General features: G+C 44.9%; 2 protein-coding genes across 5 annotated transcripts in view; one reads left to right on the top strand and one right to left on the bottom strand.

Moving 5' to 3' along the window:
- The window catches only part of LOC110529263 (zinc finger protein 513), a 30,586-nt gene extending 19,360 nt beyond the window's left edge, over positions 1-11,226 (top strand). For both annotated transcript variants that reach the window (XM_021611377.2, XM_036984579.1), the window contains 2 exons: positions 5,196-6,017; positions 9,120-11,226. In XM_021611377.2, coding sequence (XP_021467052.2) covers positions 5,196-6,017; positions 9,120-10,054 — 1,757 coding nt within the window. In that variant the 3' untranslated portion in view covers positions 10,055-11,226. The remainder of the gene's footprint in view (positions 1-5,195; positions 6,018-9,119) is intronic.
- Positions 11,227-15,827: 4,601 nt separating this feature from the next.
- Positions 15,828-22,559, bottom strand: part of LOC110529264 (sorting nexin-17) — a 79,518-nt gene continuing 72,786 nt past the window's right edge. For 2 of the 3 annotated variants that reach the window (XM_036984583.1, XM_036984580.1), the window contains 5 exons: positions 19,837-19,971; positions 19,640-19,717; positions 19,476-19,550; positions 18,697-18,738; positions 15,828-18,109 (listed from right to left, as the gene is read on the bottom strand). In XM_036984583.1, coding sequence (XP_036840478.1) covers positions 17,990-18,109; positions 18,697-18,738; positions 19,476-19,550; positions 19,640-19,717; positions 19,837-19,971 — 450 coding nt within the window. In that variant the 3' untranslated portion in view covers positions 15,828-17,989. The remainder of the gene's footprint in view (positions 18,110-18,696; positions 18,739-19,475; positions 19,551-19,639; positions 19,718-19,836; positions 19,972-22,559) is intronic. The other variant, XM_036984582.1, reaches the window with a different exon arrangement.

Raw genomic sequence — 22,559 nt, forward strand, 5'->3', positions numbered from 1 at the left:
CTGATTTGGTGCCCTGGTTCTACCACAGTTCTGGCCAGACGTAGTACAGCTGCGACCGGAAGTTACCTTTTCGTAGCAGGTTCGAATAATTAACGTGGAAGGTAGGAGACTTAGGTTAGGAAAAGGGTTAAGGTTAGCTAAAATGCTTTCCTAACCTGCTACAAAACAACAAAAAAAAATTTAAAGACCTGCCTATACTGTGCCCCTCGCCTCTCTCTCGCTCGCTATGAAATATGTGATTGTTTGTGTTCTCGGAATTACTGCAACTAATCCGTCTCTTCCGTTCCAAAAATACTGAATCTTAGGAGTCGAATCTTGCCACTCACCAATGGGAGTTGACGTACAAGGAGTCAAGGAAATAATTATTTTGGAGTTGGGAAAATGGCAGAGAAAGGCTAGCGACAGCAGTGAAGTCCTGTATGGCAATATTTTGAGAAGTTAAATGAGAAGGACATGCAAACTTTGCGAGGTGGGGTACAGTAAAGGGTAGTACAGGTGCCGTGCTTAACCATCTGACAGGGACGCACCGTGACACCCAGACCCGATGCTTGTTGATGCATTGGGAATTTTTCTTATTGACAGTTTAAAAAGGATCCATTTGTCACATCCAATGATTTATACATACACTAGATATGCCTGATATGGGGCACTGTTTTGAAGCCACCTTGCCTCCATCTTGTGGTGCGGCAGGTAGCCTAGTGGTTAGAGCGTTGGACTAGTAACCGAAACGAATCGAATCCCCCCCAAGTTCGAATCCCCGAGCTGACAAGGTAAAAATCTGTTGTTCTGCCCCTGAACAAGGCTGCCGTTCCTAGGCTGTCATTTGAAATTAACAATTTGTTGTTAACTGACTTGCCTAGTTAAATAAATAAAGGTAAATAATCTTGGCTCGCCCTCACCATTGTGTTGAAGCCACTGTGCCTCCATCTTGGCTCTCCCTCACTATTGTGTTGAAGCCACTGTGCCTCCATCTTGGCTCTCCCTCACCATTGTGTTGAAGCCACTGTGCCTCCATCTTGGCTCTCCCTCACCATTGTGTTGAAGCCACTGTGCCTCCATCTTGGCTCTTCACCATTGTGTTGAAGCCACTGTGCCTCCATCTTGGCTCGCCTTCACCATTGTGTTGAAGCCACTGTGCCTCCATCTTGGCTCGCCCTCACCATTGTGTTGAAGCCACTGTGCCTCCATCTTGGCTCGCCTTCACCATTGTGTTGAAGCCACTGTGCCTCCATCTTGGCTCGCCCTCACCATTGTGTTGAAGCCACTGTGCCTCCATCTTGGCTCTCCCTCACCATTGTGTTGAAGCCACTGTGCCTCCATCTTGGCTCTCCCTCACCAGTGTAAAAAAAGATTTAGGAAGATATAGAAATGCATTTAATGTCAACATTTTGTTTTTGCCACATGTTATTCTATTACAGACATAAACATGAGTTAAACATTTTCCTTAAAATGTAATTTTTTATAGATTACTAATGCGACTGTCTACAATTGTTATACTTTTTTAAATGTTTGTCATTTTTAACTGAAACACTGTAGAAGTCCATTAGTTCCGATGCAGGACTGCTCCTACTGGGGAGTTCCAACATGGCCGACCGGTGGATTCAAAGCCTCTCAATGGCCAAAACATAGCAACGTCAATCCGGGGTTTATATCCATCAATGGCCAAAACATAGCATCATCAATCCAGGGTTTATATCCATCATTGGTTCCATCCCTAATAGGAGAAAGAGGATTGCTTGTTATTGTTGGCCCACAGAATAGAAAGGATAGCTTTTTTAAAACGTGCATTCTGTGTTCACATGGGAGATCCATTGTTGAATATAACAATTGTTTAAATGTAGAATGTTAGTTTTTTTTAATAAATAAAATAATAATAAATAATAAAAATGAAAGGGCCCCCCCCCCACAAAAAGTAAATATGAAGGGGGAAAAAGTATGTCGCCCCTTACTGTAGAGACTCGTCGTTCACCTCCCCTCCTGTGATGTAGATGGGTTCTCAGTCTGTAACGTGTCTCTCCTCCTGTTGTGTAGATGGGTTCTCAGTCTGTAACGCGTCTCTCCTCCTGTTGTGTAGATGGGTTCTCAGTCTGTAACGTGTCTCTCCTCCTGTTGTGTAGATGGGTTCTCAGTCTGTAACGTGTCTCTCCTCCTGTTGTGTAGATGGGTTCTCAGTCTGTAACGTGTCTCTCCTCCTGTTGTGTAGATGGGTTCTCAGTCTGTAACGTGTCTCTCCTCCTGTTGTGTAGATGGGTTCTCAGTCTGTAACGTGTCTCCCCTCCTGTGGTGTAGATGGGTTCTCAGTCTAACGTGTCTCTCCTCCTGTTGTGTAGATGGGTTCTCAGTCTGTAACGTGTCTCTCCTCCTGTTGTGTAGATGGGTTCTCAGTCTGTAACGTGTCTCTCCTCCTGTGATGTAGATGGGTTCTCAGTCTGTAACGTGTCTCTCCTCCTGTTGTGTAGATGGGTTCTCAGTCTGTAACGTGTCTCTCCTCCTGTTGTGTAGATGGGTTCTCAGTCTGTAACGTGTCTCTCCTCCTGTTGTGTAGATGGGTTCTCAGTCTGTAACGTGTCTCTCCTCCTGTGATGTAGATGGGTTCTCAGTCTGTAACGTGTCTCTCCTCCTGTGATGTAGATGGGTTCTCAGTCTAACGTGTCTCTCCTCCTGTGATGTAGATGGGTTCTCAGTCTGTAACGTGTCTCTCCTCCTGTGATGTAGATGGGTTCTCAGTCTGTAACGTGTCTCCCCTCCTGTGATGTAGATGGGTTCTCAGTCTGTAACGTGTCTCTCCTCCTGTTGTGTAGATGGGTTCTCAGTCTGTAACGTGTCTCTCCTCCTGTTGTGTAGATGGGTTCTCAGTCTAACGTGTCTCTCCTCCTGTTGTGTAAATCAAATCAAGTGTATTTATATAGCCCTTCGTACATCAGCTGATATCTCAAAGTGCTGTACAGAAACCCACCCTAAAACCCCAAACAGCAAGCAATGCAGGTGTAGAAGCACGGTGGCTAGGAAAAACTCCCTAGAAAGGCCAAAACCTAGGAAGAAACCTAGAGAGGAACCAGGCTATGTGGGGTGGCCAGTCCTCTTCTGGCTGTGCCGGGTGGAGATTATAACAGAACATGGCCAAGATGTTCAAATGTTCATAAATTACCAGCATGGTCCAATAACAATAAGGCAGAACAGTTGAAACTGGAGCAGCAGCACGGCCAGGTGGACTGGGGACAGCAAGGAGTCATCATGTCAGGTAGTCCTGAGGCATGGTCCTAGGGCACAGGTCATCCGAAAGAGAGAAAGAAAGAGAGAATTAGAGAACGCACACTTAAATTCACACAGGACACCGAATAGGACAGGAGAAGTACTCCAGATATAACAAACTGACCCTAGCCCCCGACACAAACTACTGCAGCATAAATACTGGAGGCTGAGACAGGAGGGGTCAGGAGACACTGGGGCCCCATCTGAGGATACCCCCGGACAGGGCCAAACAGGAAGGATATAACCCCACCCACTTTGCCAAAGCACAGCCCCCACACCACTAGAGGGATATCTTCAACCACCAACTTACCATCCTGAGACAAGGCCGAGTATAGCCCACAAAGATCTCTGCCACGGCACAACCCAAGGGGGGCGCCAACCCAGACAGGAAGATCACATCAGTGACTCAACCCACTCAGGTGACGCACCCCTCCCAGGGGCGGTATGAAAGAGCCCCAGTAAGCCAGTGACTCAGCCCCTGTAATAGGGTTAGAGGCAGAGAATCCCAGTGGAAAGAGGGGAACCGGCCAGGCAGAGACAGCAAGGGCGGTTCGTTGCTCCAGAGCCTTTCCGTTCACCTTCACACTCCTGGGCCAGACTACACTCAATCATATGACCCACTGAAGAGATGAGTCTTCAGTAAAGACTTAAAGGTTGAGACCGAGTTTGCGTCTCTTACATGGGTAGGCAGACCATTCCATAAAAATGGAGCTATAGGAGAAAGCCCTGTCTCCAGCTGTTTGCTTAGAAATTTTAGGGGCAATTAGGAGGCCTGCGTCTTGTGACCGTAGCGTACGTGTAGGTATGTACGGCAGGACCAAATCAGAGAGATAGGTAGGAGCAAGCCCATGTAATGCTTTGTAGGTTAGCAGTAAAACCTTGAAATCAGCCCTTGCCTTGACAGGAAGCCAGTGTAGCGAGGCTAGCACTGGAGTAATATGATCAAATTTCTGGGTTCTAGTCAGGATTCTAGCAGCCGTATTTAGCACTAACTGAAGTTTATTTAGTGCTTTATCCGGGTAGCCGGAAAGTAGAGCATTGCAGTAGTCTAACCTAGAAGTGACAAAAGCATGGATACATTTTTCTGCATCATTTTTGGACAGAAAGTTTCTGATTTTTGCAATGTTACGTAGATGGAAAAAAGCTGTCCTTGAAATGGTCTTGATATGTTCTTCAAAAGAGAGATCAGGGTCCAGAGTAACGCCGAGGTCCTTCACAGTTTTATTTGAGACGACTGTACAACCATTAAGATTAATTGTCAGATTCAACAGAAGATCTCTTTGTTTCTTGGGCCCTAGAACAAGCATCTCTGTTTTGTCCGAGTTTAAAAGTAGAAAGTTTGCAGCCATCCACTTCCTTATGTCTGAAACACAGGCTTCTAGCGAGGGCAATTTTGGGGCTTCATCATGTTTCATTGAAATGTACAGCTGTGTGTCATCCGCATAGCAGTGAAAGTTAACATTATGTTTTCGAATGACATCCCCAAGAGGTAAAATATATAGTGAAAACAATAGTGGTCCTAAAACGGAACCTTGAGGAACACCGAAATTTACAGTTGATTTGTCAGAGGACAAACCATTCAGAGAGACAAACTGATATCTTTCTGACAGATAAGATCTAAACCAGGCCAGAACTTGTCCGTGTAGACCAATTTGGGTTTCCAATCTCTCCAAAAGAATGTGGTGATCGATGGTATCAAAAGCAGCACTAAGGTCTAGGAGCACGAGGACAGATGCAGAACCTCGGTCTGTTGCCATGAACCTGATGGGTTCTCAGTCTGTAACGTGTCTCTCCTCCTGTTGTGTAGATGGGTTCTCAGTCTGAAACGTGTCTCTCCTCCTGTTGTGTAGATGGGTTCTCAGTCTGTAACTTGTCTACTGATAGTTTATTTAACCCTGTGACTGTGAGGATTCATCATAACAGCTTTTTTATCTGCCTTTCAGACTCTGTAGCGGCTGAGATCGGCTTCTCTGTGTACCCTCTGGGGGATGAGGAAGAGAGTTGTGCATTCAGCCGTCTCAGTATGGAGAGTGACGCAGATGAGCCCCGCACCGCCACCGAGAGCTGCAGGGACCAGGAGGATGGTCCAACCTCCCAGCCCGACCTCGAGCCCCCCTTCCCCCCCTACCTGTCCTGCCGGGGCTGTGGTCTGGATCTGGTGGGACCCTACTGCCACCGCTGCTGCAAGGGAGGAGGAGGAGGAGGAGGAGGGGGGGGATTCAGCGGCGCGTTCGGTGGCTTTCGCGCCGGTTCGCGGTCACAAGCGGACGATAGCGAGGAAGGAGGGGACGTAACGGACGACAACTCCATAATGGGTGACGACGGTCCCAACTCCAAGCTCCACTCCTGCCAGTTGTGTGGGTTCTCCTCACGCTATGCCAATCACGTCAAGAGGCACATGAAGACTCACAACGGGGAGAAGCCGTACCACTGTCCCCTGTGTACCTACGCCTCGGCCCAGCTGGTCAACCTGCAGAGACACCTGAGGATTCACACTGGGGAGAAACCATACAGGTGTGACTGCTGCTCCTTCGCCTGCAGTTCCCTAGGCAACCTGAAGAGGCATCAGAGGATGCATGTGGCTGGACAGCCGGGACAAGGGGCGGGACAGGAAGCAGTGAGACCTGCCTGCGGATCTCCTATTGATCCCTCTACTGTTGGTCCTCCTGCTAATGGCCCTCCTGCTGTTGGTCCTCCTGCTAGTGGCCCTCCTGCTAGTGGGCATGGTCTTAAGAGGAAGGAGGAGCCCAGTGCTTCAGCTGAAGGTATTTTTAAAATTACACAGAGAAAATATAAAACACAACAGTTTAAAAGATTTCACTGAGTTAGTTCATAGAGGGAAATCAGTCAATGTAAATAAATTCATTAGGTTCCTAGTCTATGGATTTCACACGACTGGGGATACAGATATGCATCTGTTGGTCACAGATAAAAAGTAAGGCTGTGGATCAGAGAACCAGTCAATATCTGGTGTGATCACCATTTGCCTCATGCAGTGACACATCTTCACATAGAGTTGATCAGACTCTTGATTGTGGAATGGTGTCTCACTCCTCTTCAATGGCTCTGTGCAGTTGCTGGATACTGGCGGGAACTGGAACAGGCTTCCCGTACACATCAATCCGGAGCATCCCAAACATGCTCAATGGGTGACATGTCTGGTGAGTATGCAGGCCATGGAAGAACTGGGACATTTTCAGCTTCCAGGAAGTGTGTACAGAACTTTGCTTAATGGGGCCGTGCGTTATCATACTGAAACATGAGGTGATGGCGGCGGACGAGTGGCACCACAACGGGCCTCAGGATTTCGTCGCGGCATCTCTGTGCATTCAAATGGCCATCGATAAAATGCAGTTGTGTTCGTTGTCCGTAGCTTATACCTGCTGCTCATACCATAACCCCACAATGAGGCTTTTCACAACACTAACATCAGCAAACCGCTCGCCCACATGACGCCATCTGCCCGGTAGAGTTAAAACCATGATTCCTCCATCAAGAGCACACTGTTCCAGCGTGCCAGTGGCCATCGAAGGTGAGCATTTTGTCCACTGAAGTCTGTTACGAGGCCAAACTGCAGTCAGGTCAAGACCCCTGGTGAGGAAGAATACCCCGCAGATGAGCTTCCCTGAGACGGTTTCTGACAGTTTGTGCAAACCCACAGTTTCATCAGCTGTCCAGGTGGCTGGTCTCAGACGATCCCGCAGGTGATGAAGCTAGATGTGGAGGTCCTGGGCTGGCGTGGTTACACGCGGTCTGCGGTTCTGAGGCCGGTTGGACGTACTGCCAAATCCTCTAAAACGACGGAGGCGGCTTATGGTAGAGAAATGAACATTAAATTCTCTGGCGGGCATTCCTGCAATTAGTATGACAATTGCACACTGCCTCGACTTGAGACATCTGTGGTAATTATGACAAACTGCACATTTTGTAATTATCATGCTGATCAGCTTCGTGACATGCCACACCTGTCAGGTGGATGGATTATCTTGGCGAAGGCTCACTAACAGGGATGTAAACAAATGTGTGCACAACATTTGAGAGAACTAAGCTTTTTTTTGTGTTGTGTGGAACATTTCTTGGATCTTTTATGTCAGCTCATGAAAACACGTGAACTAAAGATTTAGGCCTGTTCTTCAGTTTCACCATTTGGAATACTTTAAAGATGTGTTCATGTATATTTTCATACAATTACACTACCGTTCAACAGTTTAGGGTCACTTAGAAATGCCCTTTTTTTTTTTTTTTATTGTGCATTTAAAATAACATCAAATTGATCAGAAACACAGTGTAGACATTGTTAGTGTTCTAAATGACTATTGTTGCTGGAAACAGCAGATAAAAAAAAAAAAAATGAATATCTCCATAGACGTACAGAGGCCCATTATCAGCAACCATCACTCCTGTGTTCCAATGGCACGTTGTGTTAGCTAATCCAAGTTTATCATTTTAAAAGGCTAATTGATCATTAGAAAACCCGTTTGCAATTATGTTAGCACGGCTGAAAAGTGTTGTGCTGATTTAAAGAAGCAATAAAACTGGCCTTCTTTAGACTAGTTGAGTATCTGGAGCGTCAGCATTTGTGTGTTCGTTTACAGGCTCAAAATGGCCAGAAACAAAGACCTTTCTTCTGAAACTTGTCAGTCTATTCCATGCGAGAAATTGCCAAGAAACTGAAGATCTCGTACAACGCTATGTACTACTCCCTTCATGGAACAGCGCAAACTGGCTCTAATGAGAATAGAAAGAGGAGTGGGAGGCCCCGGTGCACAACTGAGCAAGAAGACAAGTACATTAGTGTCTAATTTGAGAAACAGATGCCTCACAAGTCCTCAACTGGCAGCTTCATTAAATAGTACCCGCAAAACATCAGTCAACGTCAACAGTGAAGAGGCGACTCCGGGATGCTGGTCTTCTAGGCAGAGTTCCTCTGTCCAGTCTCAACATCAACAGTGAAGAGGTGACTCTGGGATGCTGGTCTTCTAGGCAGAGTTCCTCTGTCCAGTCTCAACATCAACAGTGAAGAGGCGACTCCGGGATGCTGGCCTTCTAGGTAGAGTTCCTCTGTCCAGTGTCTGTGTTCGTTTGCCCATCTTAATCTTTTTGAATTCTATTGGCCAGTCTGAGATATGGCTTTTTCTTTGCAACTCTGCCTAGAAGGCCAGCATCCCGGAGTTGCCTCTTCACTGTTGACGTTGAGACTGGTGTTTTGCGGGTACTATTTAATGAAGCTGCCAGTCTGAGGTGCAGTTAATTGCAGATTTCTGAGGCTGCTAAACTCTTAACTAATCCTCTGCAGCAGAGGTAACTCTGGGTCTTCCTTTCCTGTGGCGGTCCTCAGAGCCAGTTTCATCTTACCACTTGAAGAGACGTTCTTAGTCTTCCGCATTGACAGACCTTCATGTCTTAAAATAATGATGGACTGTTGTTTCTCTTTGCTTGTTTGAGCTGTTCTTGCCATAACATGGACTTGGTCATTTACCAAATAGGGCTATCTTCTGTATACCACCCCTACCATGTCACAACACAACTTAATGCGTTTGAGCCAATCAGATGGAAAGAAATGAACTTTTAACAAGGCACACCTGTTAATTAAAATGCATTCCAGGTGACTCTCTCATGAAGCTGGTTGAGAGAATGCAAAGCTGTCATCAAGGCAAAGGGTGGCTACTTTGAAGAATCTCATAAAATATATTTAGATTTTGTCTTACACTTTTTTGAGGGGGGTGGGGGGGTTACGACATGATTCCATATGTGTTATTTCATCATTTATGTCTTCACTATTATTCTACAATGTAGAAAATAGTCAAACTAAACCAAAACCCTGTGTGTGTGATGACTAATTTGGCCCACCTCTGCTCTGATTTCAGAAGTGGTGAGGTCTGATCTAAACCTCCACAACAGAGACTACCTGCCACGCTACAGCAGACTAAGGTTACAACCACCACTGGAGCAACAGCCCCCAAGACTTCTTGAGGGGCCTGGACTTGGGGCTAGGGTCGGGGCTGGGACTTTAGGAAGGTGTTTGACTGGGTCTAGGTCTGGAGTCAGACCTGTGGTGGGAGTGAAGTCAGAGGAGACACACAGAGACTCTCTCCTTCCTCTGCTATTCCCCTTTACCTGTCGTCTCTGTGGTACCCCCCTGGAGGACGAGGACGGTTCCACTGCACAGATCTGTGCCAAATGCACCCTGGACATGCTGACCAAGGAGTCGTCTGGCCCCAACAGCCCCGGAGAGCGTGGGGACAAGGTCTACACCTGCAGTGCCTGTCCCTTCCTCACCCACTACCCCAACCACCTGGCGCGACACATGAAGACACACAGCGGAGAGAAGCCGTACAAGTGCCCTCAGTGCGACTACGCCTCCGCCCACTTCGACAACCTGAAACGCCATCACCGCGTGCACACGGGCGAGAAGCCGTACAAGTGCCACCTGTGTGACTACGCCTGTGGGAACCTGGCTAACTTAAAACGTCACCAGCGGGTCCACTCGGGCGCCAAGCCGTTCCAGTGCGCGGTGTGTAGCTACAGCTGTAACCAGAGTATGAATCTGAAGAGACACATGCTGAGACACACGGGAGAGAAGCCTTATAAGTGCCAGCAGTGTGGATACACCACGGGACACTGGGACAACTACAAACGACACCAGAAGAAACATGGCCTCGCCACCGACGGCTGGGTCAAAGTTCAGATGTCCGGCGGGGGTGAGGAAGAGGGGGGTGAGGAAGAGGATGAGGAAGAAAGGGTGGCGGGACAGCCGCAGAGGAAAGAGGAAGAGGCGGTGATGCAGTATATGTCCAGATAGGAGAGGAACAGAGCTGTACCACAGAACATGGGAAATGACAGCTAAAACTACCAGCAAAATCCTAGATTTTTTTGTTTGTTGTTTTTGTCAATGATTTCTCTGCAGCTGCTATGTAGAATCATGCACAATTCTAGAACATGGTGATTATTAGTGGACATGTTTGATTAGAATCATGCACAATTCTAGAACATGGTGATTATTAGTGGACATGTTTGATTAGAATCATGCACAATTCTAGAACATGGTGATTATTAGTGGACATGTTTGATGCCTTTTGGACAGAAAGGAGGGTGAAGGACGGTTGCTGCTGTGTTGCCAGATGAATGGACTGGGATGAGGGTTCTACTTTAACGTCCGTAACTAAATGCCGCCTGCATTGTCCACCATATGCTGTTCTTTCCCCCCCCCAACGCATACCAACAGTGCCGTATATATCCTAACTTCATTTACATTATGCCTTACAACCCACATTTCAGTTGTTCTATTAACTAGGTATGCATCTCTGCTATTCCATCTCCTCTATAGTCTCCTCTAACCAGTCTGCTATTCCATCTCCTCTATAGTCTCCTCTAACCAGTCTGCTATTCCATCTCCTCTATAGTCTCCTCTAACCAGTCTGCTATTCCATCTCCTCTATAGTCTCCTCTAACCAGTCTGCTATTCCATCTCCTCTATAGTCTCCTCTAACCAGTCTGCTATTCCATCTCCTCTAACCAGTCTGCTATTCCATCTCCTCTAACCAGTCTGCTATTCCATCTCCTCTATAGTCTCCTCTAACCAGTCTGCTATTCCATCTCCTCTATAGTCTCCACTTACCAGTCTGCTATTCCATCTCCTCTATAGTCTCCTCTAACCAGTCTGCTATTCCAACTCCTCTAACCAGTCTGCTATTCCATCTCCTCTATAGTCTCCTCTAACCAGTCTGCTATTCCATCTCCTCTAACCAGTCTGCTATTCCAACTCCTCTAACCAGTCTGCTATTCCATCTCCTCTAACCAGTCTGCTATTCCATCTCCTCTATAGTCTCCACTTCATCCTCCATAGCTTATATCTTCCTCAACCCCCCCCTCTCCCCATACCCCTCTCAACCCCCCCTCTCCCTATAACCCTCCTCGACCCCCCCTCTCCCTATAACCCTCCTCAACCCCCCCTCTCCCTATAACCCTCCTCAACCCCCCCTCTCCCTATAACCCTCCTCAACCCCCCCTCTCCCTATAACCCTCCTCAACCCCCCCTCTCCCCATAACCCTCCTCAACCCCCCCCCCCCCTCTCCCCATAACCCTCCTCAACCCCCCCCTCTCCCCATAACCCTCCTCAACCCCCCCCTCCCCATAACCCTCCTCAACCCCCCCTCTCCCTATAACCCTCCTCAACCCCCCCTCTCCCCATAACCCTCCTCAACTCCCCCCTCTCTCCCCATAACCCTCAACCACCCCTCTCTCCCATAACCCTCCTCAACTCCCCCCTCTCTCCCCATAACCCTCCTCAACCCCCCCTCTCTCTCCATAATAACCCTCCTCAACACCCCCCTCTCTCCATAATCACCCTCAACCCCCCCTGTCTCTGTCCATAATAACCCTCAACCCCCCCCTCCATAATAACCCTCAACCCCCCCTCCATAATAACCCTCAACCCCCCTTCATAATAACCCTCACCCCCCCCCCCCCCCCCTCTCTCCATAATAACCCTCAACCCAGCCTCTCTCCCTGTAATAACCCTCAACACCCCCCCTCTCTCTCCATGACAACCCTCAACCCAGCCTCTCCCCCACCTGTTACTTCTTGGGGCACGTTCAGATAGAAATGTATGTAGAATAAGGAGTCATGTCTGCTCTATTCATGGTATTTCTATCTGGCTACTGAACCTGGCCCCGTTAAGGCGCTCTAACGGTGTGTGGATTTAGCCTGGTCCCAGGTCTGTTTGTACTTTTCTTCATAACCAACTAGAACGGTCAATGACCATAGGAGTTGACAAGACAGCCCAAACATATCTGGGACCAGGCTAGTGTTGCTTTGGAAACGCTGTGATCATATTAACTGTGAAGTTAGCCCATTGTTACGTCCTTATGTCTGTTTTTACTTGAAGCAAGGATACATCCCAAATGGCATTCTATTCCCTATGGGCCCTGTTTAAACAGTGCACTATAAAGGGAATGGCTCCCTATGGGCCCTGTTTAAACAGTGCACTATAAAGATAATAGCTCCCTATGGGCCCTGTTTAAACAGTGCACTATAAAGATAATAGCTCCCTATGGGCCCTGTTTAAACAGTGCACTATAAAGATAATAGCTCCCTATGGGCCCTGTTTAAACAGTGCACTATAAAGGGAATGGCTCCCTATGGGCCCTGTTTAAACAGTGCACTATAAAGATAATAGCTCCCTATGGGCCCTGTTTAAACAGTGCACTATAAAGGGAATGGCTCCCTATGGGCCCTGTTTAAACAGTGCACTATAAAGGGAATGGCTCCCTATGGGCCCTGTTTAAACATTTCCATTTGAGATGGAACCCAAGATGACGTGTAAAAGTTGAAGCATGATCTGATTAGTATACAGCTTTTTGTGATTGTATTTCCTCATTAGAAGTGCATTTTTTTTATATATATATAAAAAACTTTGTTTTTCCCCCCCATCTCGAAGAATGTGACGTTTTCAGTGGCATTAAGTTTGTTATAAATGGGACAAATATACAAGGACCATGAACTTTACAAATCTTATCATCAAGTGAATTACTACTATATGCAGTAAAAAAGAAAGAAAGTGGTTGTAAAATAAATGATGGAACATAGTTTGAAGCCCCATGTCCAGTGTAGGGAAATGTTGTGTGTGAGAAGACGGGTGTATTCATTCCGCTGATTCTGTTGCAAAACGTTTCGACCCACCTGAATTTGTCCAATAGAAACTGTTTGTTTTGCCCCCGCCCATTTCAATTCAGGCAGTAAAATGAAATAGCAAATTTTCCTTCATTTAAAAAAAAAAACAGGATAATTGAAATGTCAATCCACAAACCTGGCAGAATTACAGCCATGTCTTGGTGTGTAACGATTTTAAAAAGGAAAAAATTCACTCATTTTTGAATGTCATTGTTCTTGTGCATCTCTGAACGACGTTCGTGTCGGAGTTATTGAAACAGGAGAGATACGGCTGGTATGACAAGTTGAGTCAGAACATCGCTCAGATGCAACAAAAAGTCAAAATGGGTGAATCTTTCCTTTTAAATTGGTTTTATATGGAACAAACATACAAGGACCGTGAATTATTACTACCTACATTAGTCCCTGAGTGTAACTATTGTTCTTATGCAGTGGTTTCATAATTGCCTTAAGTATTTTGAAATAAACATGGACTTTGTTCACTCAGTGTGAGATTAGAATGCTCCTGTTCTTTATGCTCATTGGTCCTTCTGACTGCAGTAAACCTGAGACATTTCCCCATTGCTGACACAGGAGGGCGACATTCTCTCAGGTCAGAACTGGCCCGGGATTCAAATAGAAGGCCTGTTGTCGACAAGCTCATTGCATTCAGCGTTGAGGTAATTGGCCCCAACATTCCAGGCAAATAACACAAACACTTTGTTAGAATTTGGCGACTAAACATTTTTATTTATGTTCTGTAACAGTATAATACAGCAATGAAAACAGACACTCGTCCTGATAGGCTTCATATTGATCCTCTGAATGGTGTATTATAATAGTCAAAAGTAGTGCACTATTTGGGACTCACAAGAGAACAATTTGAAGTGTCCCAAATGGCATCATATCCCCTATCTAGTGCACTACTTTCTACAAGGCCCCATAGGGCTCTGGTCAAAAGTAGTGCACTTGATTAGGGTGCCATTTAGGAAATGGATCTAACATCCGTCTTTACATTTAGAACATACATCCATTCTAGCTGACCTATAAGAGCACAGTCAATAGGTTTGCATTCATTTACTTGCCATTGTGGTACAGCTGGTTGAGATGCCATTTAATTCAGCATCCTTCTCTTAGCCTGGTCCAAACCCTATGGTCATTGAGAACCAGGCTCTTCCTGTAGCTTCCTCTGTCAACTTTCACTAGTTGGCTATGCATTCTAGTCTGTTAGCACAAGTTAACAGGAGGGAAAAGCCTGGTGGTTATGTTGAAGCTTATAAATGGGAATCACTTGAGAGAAATCCTGTGGAAAGGTTAACAAAATGGTGAAAATACTTTATTTTTTAAATACAGACTAATCTCCATTTTAAACGATACACCATCATAATCCTCTTCTCTGATTGCCACATTGTTTATTTCCAAAAACATTGAAATTTACCAAATTAACCCAACAGAATGTTCCACAACACCCCCCCCCCCCCCCAAAAAAAAAAAACTTTGTTCTTCAAAATAAGACGTGGGATTTGTAAAACACTTCATTTAACTCATTTCCCCCAACAAGTCTGTAAACAATGATAAATCTAATATTTTATACAGTTTGGAATAGGTTTGATTACAATAAGTCAGAGCCATGTGTTTAGAAAGTTGGGACATTTGAGGGTGACACAACAACCTGTTCGAACCCCATTAACATGACACTACAACATTCTATAACAGCCATGTTAGAACCCCATTAACATGACACTACAACATTCTATAGCAGCCATGTTGGAACCCCATTAACATGACACTACAACATTCTATAGCAGCCATGTTAGAACCCCATTAACATGACGCTACAACATTCTATAGCAGCCATGTTAGAACCCCATTAACATGACACTACAACATTCTATAACAGCCATGTTAGAACCCCATTAACATGACACTACAACATTCTATAGCAGCCATGTTAGAACCCCATTAACATGACACTACAACATTCTATAGCAGCCATGTTAGACCCCCATTAACATGACACTACAACATTCTATAGCAGCCATGTTAGAACCCCATTAACATGACACTACAACATTCTATAGCAGCCATGTTAGAACCCCATTAACATGACACTACAACATTCTATAGCAGCCATGTTAGAACCCCATTAACATGACACTACAACATTCTATAGCAGCCATGTTAGAACCCCATTAACATGACACTACAACATTCTATAGCAGCCATGTTAGAACCCCATTAACATGACACTACAACATTCTATAGCAGCCATGTTAGAACCCCATTAACATGACACTACAACATTCTATAACAGCCATGTTAGAACCCCATTAACATGACACTACAACATTCTATAGCAGCCATGTTGGAACCCCATTAACATGACACTACAACATTCTATAACAGCCATGTTAGAACCCCATTAACATGACACTACAACATTCTATAGCAGCCATGTTAGAACCCCATTAACATGACACTACAACATTCTATAACAGCCATGTTAGAACCCCATTAACATGACACTACAACATTCTATAGCAGCCATGTTAGAACCCCATTAAGATGACACTACAACAGCCATGTTAGAACCCCATTAACATGACACTACAACATTCTATAGCAGCCATGTTAGAACCCCATTAACATGACACTACAACATTCTATAGCAGCCATGTTAGAACCCCATTAACATGACACTACAACATTCTATAGCAGCCATGTTAGAACCCCATTAACATGACACTACAACATTCTATAGCAGCCATGTTAGAACCCCATTAACATGACACTACAACATTCTATAGCAGCCATGTTAGAACCCCATTAACATGACACTACAACATTCTATAACAGCCATGTTAGAACTCATTAACATGACACTACAACATTCTATAACAGCCATGTTAGAACCCCCGTAACATGACACTACAACATTCTATAGCAGCCATGTTAGAACCCCATTAACAGGACACTACAACATTCTATAACATCCATGTTAGAACCCCATTAACATGACACTGCAACATTCTATAGCAGCCATGTTAGCAAACCATTAACGTTACATGGGGAATATTTATACAATGCTATGTACCTGAATGTCTAGAATCATAACAATATAAAACATAGTATTTGGCCTAAGTCTCTAAATATATGGCTCTGTAATAAACTATGGATGATACAGGTATTAGTAAATGTTCAATGATTTTTTTCTTATACAAAGTGACTTCATACCATGTTTTTTTAATGTTTATTTTGTGCAAAATGCGTTAGTAAACTATACGTTTGGCTTTTATGAGACACCTTAAAAAAAAAATGTCTGAAACGAAAAAAGGGAAAGAAAAAAAACCCGAAGAAATCACAGATGGGAGTTTCACAAACCCCCTTGGAAATATTCTATGAGTAGGTCCCAAAAGGCACCCTATTCCCTACACCGCTGGTCAAAAGTAGTGCACTATATAGGGAATAGGGTGCCCTTGAGACTAAGCCCATGATGTTTGTCGTCCATCTATATTGCCACATTCAAGTGCTGGTCAGAACAAGGCAACTCTGACATGTCCGACTTGCTAACTGGTTGAACGCAGCGCGTGTATAACTACAAACAAGTCAGCCATTTCAGAGGTTTTCTAATTCCCACTAGTACGTGAACGCGGCATAATACTGTGCAAAATGATCGGTTCGGGAAGTGCCAGCCGAACTGACCGACCAATCAAACGACGTCTCCTTCGGCAAGAATCCATCTGGCGAGCTCCCATTAGCTAAGACTGAAAGAATGGTTGGTAAAGTTGACCAATGGCAACAGGCAAGATTAAGGCCTTATATTATAAATCTTACAAGAAATATGCCCAAGCTGTGTAGTCTAACCTTCCCACAAACCTTCACTCCAACAGGGGAGATCAATAACACAAATATACCCTTTCAAAATACGATCCTGAAAAACACTTTTTTTTTTTTGGCAAATTTGAACAGTTATATTGTGTGTTTAAGTAATGTCACTAAGCAGTACCTCCAATGGATAACACAACTTATTTTACACACTCCTAAACAGAGACGGCTCATTTGGTTAGCCAGCTTTCATAAGCACTGTGCCAATGCCTTTCTGTCGGACTTCTGTCTCGTCTTGGTTGTCAAAAGGCAAAAGAACCAGCTGAAGAAGACACAGCTCTGAGTGAGAGAGAGAGAGAGAGAGAGATCTGACAGCCTTTTAACAAAATCAGTTATGGTTTCTACCTTGGATTTCTGATGTGACAGAATAAACACACTAGAAAGAAAACGCAGAATGACACTTTGTGATTGAAAAGGAGCCTCCTTTTTAGAATTACGCAATGTTCTATTTTTTTTTTTTACAGAAGAATGTAAATCTATGAATACTGTTATATAAGTCTGGAACGTGGTGAAGAAGTGGAAAACATCCATTATTATGCTAATAACAACACGTTGCAAATGTCCTCGTTTAAACCCCTTTCAGCTTAAGACTGCAAGTTTGAGATTTTTTTTCTTCTAAATATTATTGACAACGTGGGAAAAAACAATGAGCTGATTGATGAACAAGAGGATGGGCAGTGAAAACCATGAGTACAGGCACTGTACTGATTAGGCTTAGCCAAAGTCAGTCATTTCTTACGGCGCATGGCTTGTGTCTGTGTTTGCACTTCTACAACGCAGAAAACCACTCGTCTGTAGCTCAAACCTTTAACAATTAAAGACCTATTTTAGCAGAAAGAAAGAATACAAATTATAGTGCAGAGTTGTGGTTTCTACGTGTGCCGAATAAATTTGTATCACCCATTAAAGTGTGCCACGGTTCAAAAAAGGTTGGGAAACCACTGAGACAGATGGAAGCTTTGTCTGTGTCCCAAATGGCCAACGGGACTCAAAAGGGACTCAAAAGTGCCACACTGTGTAAGTAAACAGGGTGTCGTTTGGGATGCAGCCTTTTATGAAGAGGATCAAACAAGAAGATATGGTTGGTAGCAGACCCTCGGGAAGGGCTACAATCACAAACCAGACAAACTCATTTCTGCCTGGCTCAGCTCGGCTTGGAAACTTTGCGGGTCGCGTTAGTCAGGAGGAGGAGGTTGAATATTACAGGTCATCGTCCCCGATCCCCTCAAAGGCGTAGTTGCCATGGAAATCGTTGCCGCTGACGTCGTTGGCCGAGTTGGAGGCGCTGATCCCTCTGAGTGACACAGAGCTCAGCTTGGTCTGAGAGGAGATATGGAGAGAGAGAGAAGAGCAACAGACACCTAAAGCAGACTATATAGATATCCTCTGATTCACTGTTTATGGTGATTCTGATTCACTGATAATGACGATTCTGATTCACTGATGTTAATGACGATTCTGATTCACTGATGTTAATGACGATTCTGATTCAATGAAGTTAATGACGATTCTGATTCACTGTTAATGACGATTCTGATTCACTGATGTTAATGACGATTCTGATTCAATGAAGTTAATGACGATTCTGATTCACTGTTAATGACGATTCTGATTCACTGATGTTAATGACGATTCTGATTCACTGTTAATGACGATTCATTGTTAATGACGATTCTGATTCACTGATGTTAATGACGATTCTGATTCACTGATAATGATGATTCTGATTCATTGTTAATGACGATTCTGATTCACTGTTAATGACGATTTTGATTCACTGATAATGATGATTCTGATTCACTGATAATGACGATTCTGATTCACTGATAATGATGATTCTATATGTAATTTTTGGGCTCAACATTCAACCCAGGGCTTTTGGAGATGAAAGCAGAACTGTTACTCACTGAGAGTTTGACTATCTGTTCTCGGTCTGGGTCAGGGGAGTCCTGCAGAGGACAAGAGGGAAAAACAATGTCAAACATCTCAAAAGCTGTTTTATTTTAACAGGGAAGACATATATACACACACAACATACATACACACATAATACCCAAACCTTTCCTATCTACATCTATAGATCTATATCTAGCTATAGATATGGGTCATTTGTGATGTTTTATTTGTGCTTCCCATGACTGTGTTTTTGTATTTTTACACACACACACACACACTAAAATATAAAAGTCATCATTGGAAGCACAAATCACCCAGAAAAACAGTCACATTCCTCCACAAATAAGTCCCCCAAATCAACACTCTAAACTGCCTGAATATCAATATGAAATGTGTTGTGAACGTTCACATTAAAACTAAACACCCGATCCTTCCAATTCAAACAGCCAACTGATAGCCTGGGTTCCAGTCTGTTTAGCTATAATTCAGGTGCATTAAAACTAAACACCCGATCCTTCCAATTCAAACAGCCAACTGTTAGCCTGGGTTCCAGTCTGTTTAGCTATAATTCAGGTGCATTAAAACTAAACACCCGATCCTTCCAATTCAAACAGCCAACTGTTAGCCTGGGTTCCAGTCTGTTTAGCTAGAATTCCACTTCTTGTCGAGCCAAATGTTTGGTATGACACAGAGTACAAGGAGTGGAATGTTAGCACAAAACAGGTTCTGGATTTCAAGCTAACAAAATGCCTATTTTCTAATCAAAGCCCCGTGCAGTTCTGTGTCTCACCAGTAGAGGGGGTGATTTCACAGCTTGCTGACTTTCAGAACGGTGGAGGGAGCCGTTGGGACGTTTCCTCAGCATCTGTCAGAGATAACACACACACAGGAAAATGACACACAGACACACACACACACAGACACACACAGAGACAGATACACAGACACACACACCTTCTTGATGCTGCCTCCTGATTTCTTGACCATCAGCTCATCAACCATCGACTGCAGACAGATGCTCATCATGATTGCCTGAAGACACAAACCAGGGCTTTAGATACAAGAGACACAAACAGTGACTCTAGAGACACTAGATTTAATTTATTATCAGTAGAGGTCACAAACTCTGTGACCCCAGACAGACCCCTGACCTGTGGGCTGGTGATGGTGACCCACTGGAGACGGTCTTTGCTCATCAGGTACTCGAAGGCTAGCTCCAACTTCACCTCACACTTGGCTGAGGAGCAGGGGGAGGTGGAGGCTGTTCCGTTGGCTACCGGGACCTGCTGTAAAGGGGAGGGGGTTACTATGGCTGGCTTTCTAGCATCATCATTGTCTCCTGCATCTTCCACTCCCTGCTCCCCCACGGTCATCATCATCATCATCATCATCTTTCCAACTCCTCATAGAAATGAATGATCCAGTCATCCCTATTGCTTATCGTCAACACAATATCAGGCAGTCTGTAGACAGTCTGTAGACATGTTCTGCCCAGCCCCCCGTTGGCAGGGCGTTCCGCCCAGCCCCTCGTTGGCAGGGCGTTTTGCCCAGCCCCTCGTTGGCAGGGTGTTCCGCCCCCCTTGAGGCAGACACAGGGTCTCTCAATAGCAGTCTGTCTGTACAGTGCCTCTCCAAGGGTCATCTAGTCTGCTGTTGGTCAGTTGGGAAAGCAATTGTGTCTTCTTATTATTATTTATTTGATGAGACATTGAATTTGCCCTTACTGCTATTAGCCTATGGAAACACATTCATATATCCCTTACTGCTATTAGCCTATGGAAACACATTCATATATCCCTTACTGCTATTAGCCTATGGAAACACATTCATATATCCCTTACTGCTATTAGCCTATGGAAACACATTCATATATCCCTTACTGCTATTAGCCTATGGAAACACATTCATATATCCCTTACTGCTATTAGCCTATGGAAACACATTCATATATCCCTTACTGCTATTAGCCTATGGAAACACATTCATATATCCCTTACTGCTATTAGCCTATGGAAACACATTCATATATCCCTTACTGCTATTAGCCTATGGAAACACATTCATATATCCCTTACTGCTATTAGCCTATGGAAACACATTCATATATGGCAAAACAGATATGTCCAAGGATGTTTTGAAGTGTCTGTCCTACACAGATCTCTGGAGTTTTATTAATACTTTCTCTTTACCTCTGTATCTAAGTCCTTTTTTATTTGTTGTCACTAAAGTACTTCCATATGTACGTAAGGCTTGTGGGTGTTCTAGAGGAAAACGACTGTTCGTGTGCAGCCCAAACCGGTTGGACGCTACACACAGAAGTTGACAGATCGGCGGTTCCAACTTCAGACAATGTCCCGTGACATTTGTGGGTGTCTTACGCAAAAAACAAAGAACACCGTCGTGTTTGTGAGAGTCTCATCTTTCCATAGGAGGGGTGGTCATTGGGATGTGCATCTTTCCATAGGAGGGGTGGTCATTGGGATGTGCATCTTTCCATAGGAGGGGTGGTCATTGGGATGTGCATCTTTCCATTTCAAGACGATATCGATCTAGATACATAGGCTCCGATATGATACAGGAATTATCAAGTTTTAGTTTTGAAACGATTCACTGCAATTCGGTTTGATCAGAGGAACCAATCGATTCGGGTGTGATATGATTTTTGCATTAACACTTAACATTCTAAAATGAAAAATGTACTGCTGACTGAGCTGACTTCCGTGGTGTGTAGATTATATGTCTATGGTGTATGTAGCCTGACAACTCTACTGCTCTACTGTCCACTACTTACTTCAGTCAGACGGCCATCGTTGAAAACAAAGTCATAGTCGTAGGTGCCAGGCGCACCGGTTGTGTCAAGAACTGCAGCGCTGTTGGATTTTTCACACGCAACAGTTTTCCGTGTGTATCAAGAACAGAACACCACCCAAAGGACTGCGTTTTTACTGGTTGGGTTAGTAGTGGTCGAGTTAGCCGCTGGGTTTAGTAGTGGTTGGGTTAGCCGCTGGGTTTAGTAGTGGTCGGGTTAGCCGCTGGGTTTAGTAGTAGTCGAGTTAGCCGCTGGGTTTAGTAGTGTGGTCGGGTTAGCCGCTGGGTTTAGTAGTAGTCGAGTTAGCCGCTGGGTTTAGTAGTGGTCGAGTTAGCCGCTGGGTTTAGTAGTGGTCGGGTTAGCCGCTGGGTTTAGTAGTCGAGTTAGCCGCTGGGTTTAGTAGTCGAGTTAGCCGCTGGGTTTAGTAGTGGTCGGGTTAGCCGCTGGGTTTAGTAGCGGTCGGGTTAGCCGCTGGGTTTAGTAGTGGTCGGGTTAGCCGCTGGGTTTAGTAGTGGTCGGGTTAGCCGCTGGGTTTAGTAGTCGAGTTAGCCGCTGGGTTTAGTAGTGGTCGAGTTAGCCGCTGGGTTTAGTAGTCGAGTTAGCCGCTGGGTTTAGTAGTCGAGTTAGCCGCTGGGTTTAGTAGTGGTCGGGTTAGCCGCTGGGTTTAGTGGTCGGGTTAGCCGCTGGGTTTAGTAGTGGTCGGGTTAGCCGCTGGGTTTAGTAGTGGTCGGGTTAGCCGCTGGGTTTAGTAGTGGTCGGGTTAGCCGCTGGGTTTAGTAGTGGTCGGGTTAGCCGCTGGGTTTAGTAGTCGAGTTAGCCGCTGGGTTTAGTAGTCGAGTTAGCCGCTGGGTTTAGTAGTGGTCGGGTTAGCCGCTGGGTTTAGTGGTCGGGTTAGCCGCTGGGTTTAGTAGTGGTCGAGTTAGCCGCTGGGTTTAGTAGTGGTTGGGTTAGCCGCTGGGTTTAGTAGTGGTCGGGTTAGCCGCTGGGTTTAGTAGTAGTCGAGTTATCCGCTGGGTTTAGTAGTGTGGTCGGGTTAGCCGCTGGGTTTAGTAGTAGTCGAGTTAG

The sequence above is a fragment of the Oncorhynchus mykiss genome, chromosome 8, assembly GCF_013265735.2.
Source record: "Oncorhynchus mykiss isolate Arlee chromosome 8, USDA_OmykA_1.1, whole genome shotgun sequence".
Taxonomy (NCBI): Eukaryota; Metazoa; Chordata; class Actinopteri; order Salmoniformes; family Salmonidae; genus Oncorhynchus; species Oncorhynchus mykiss.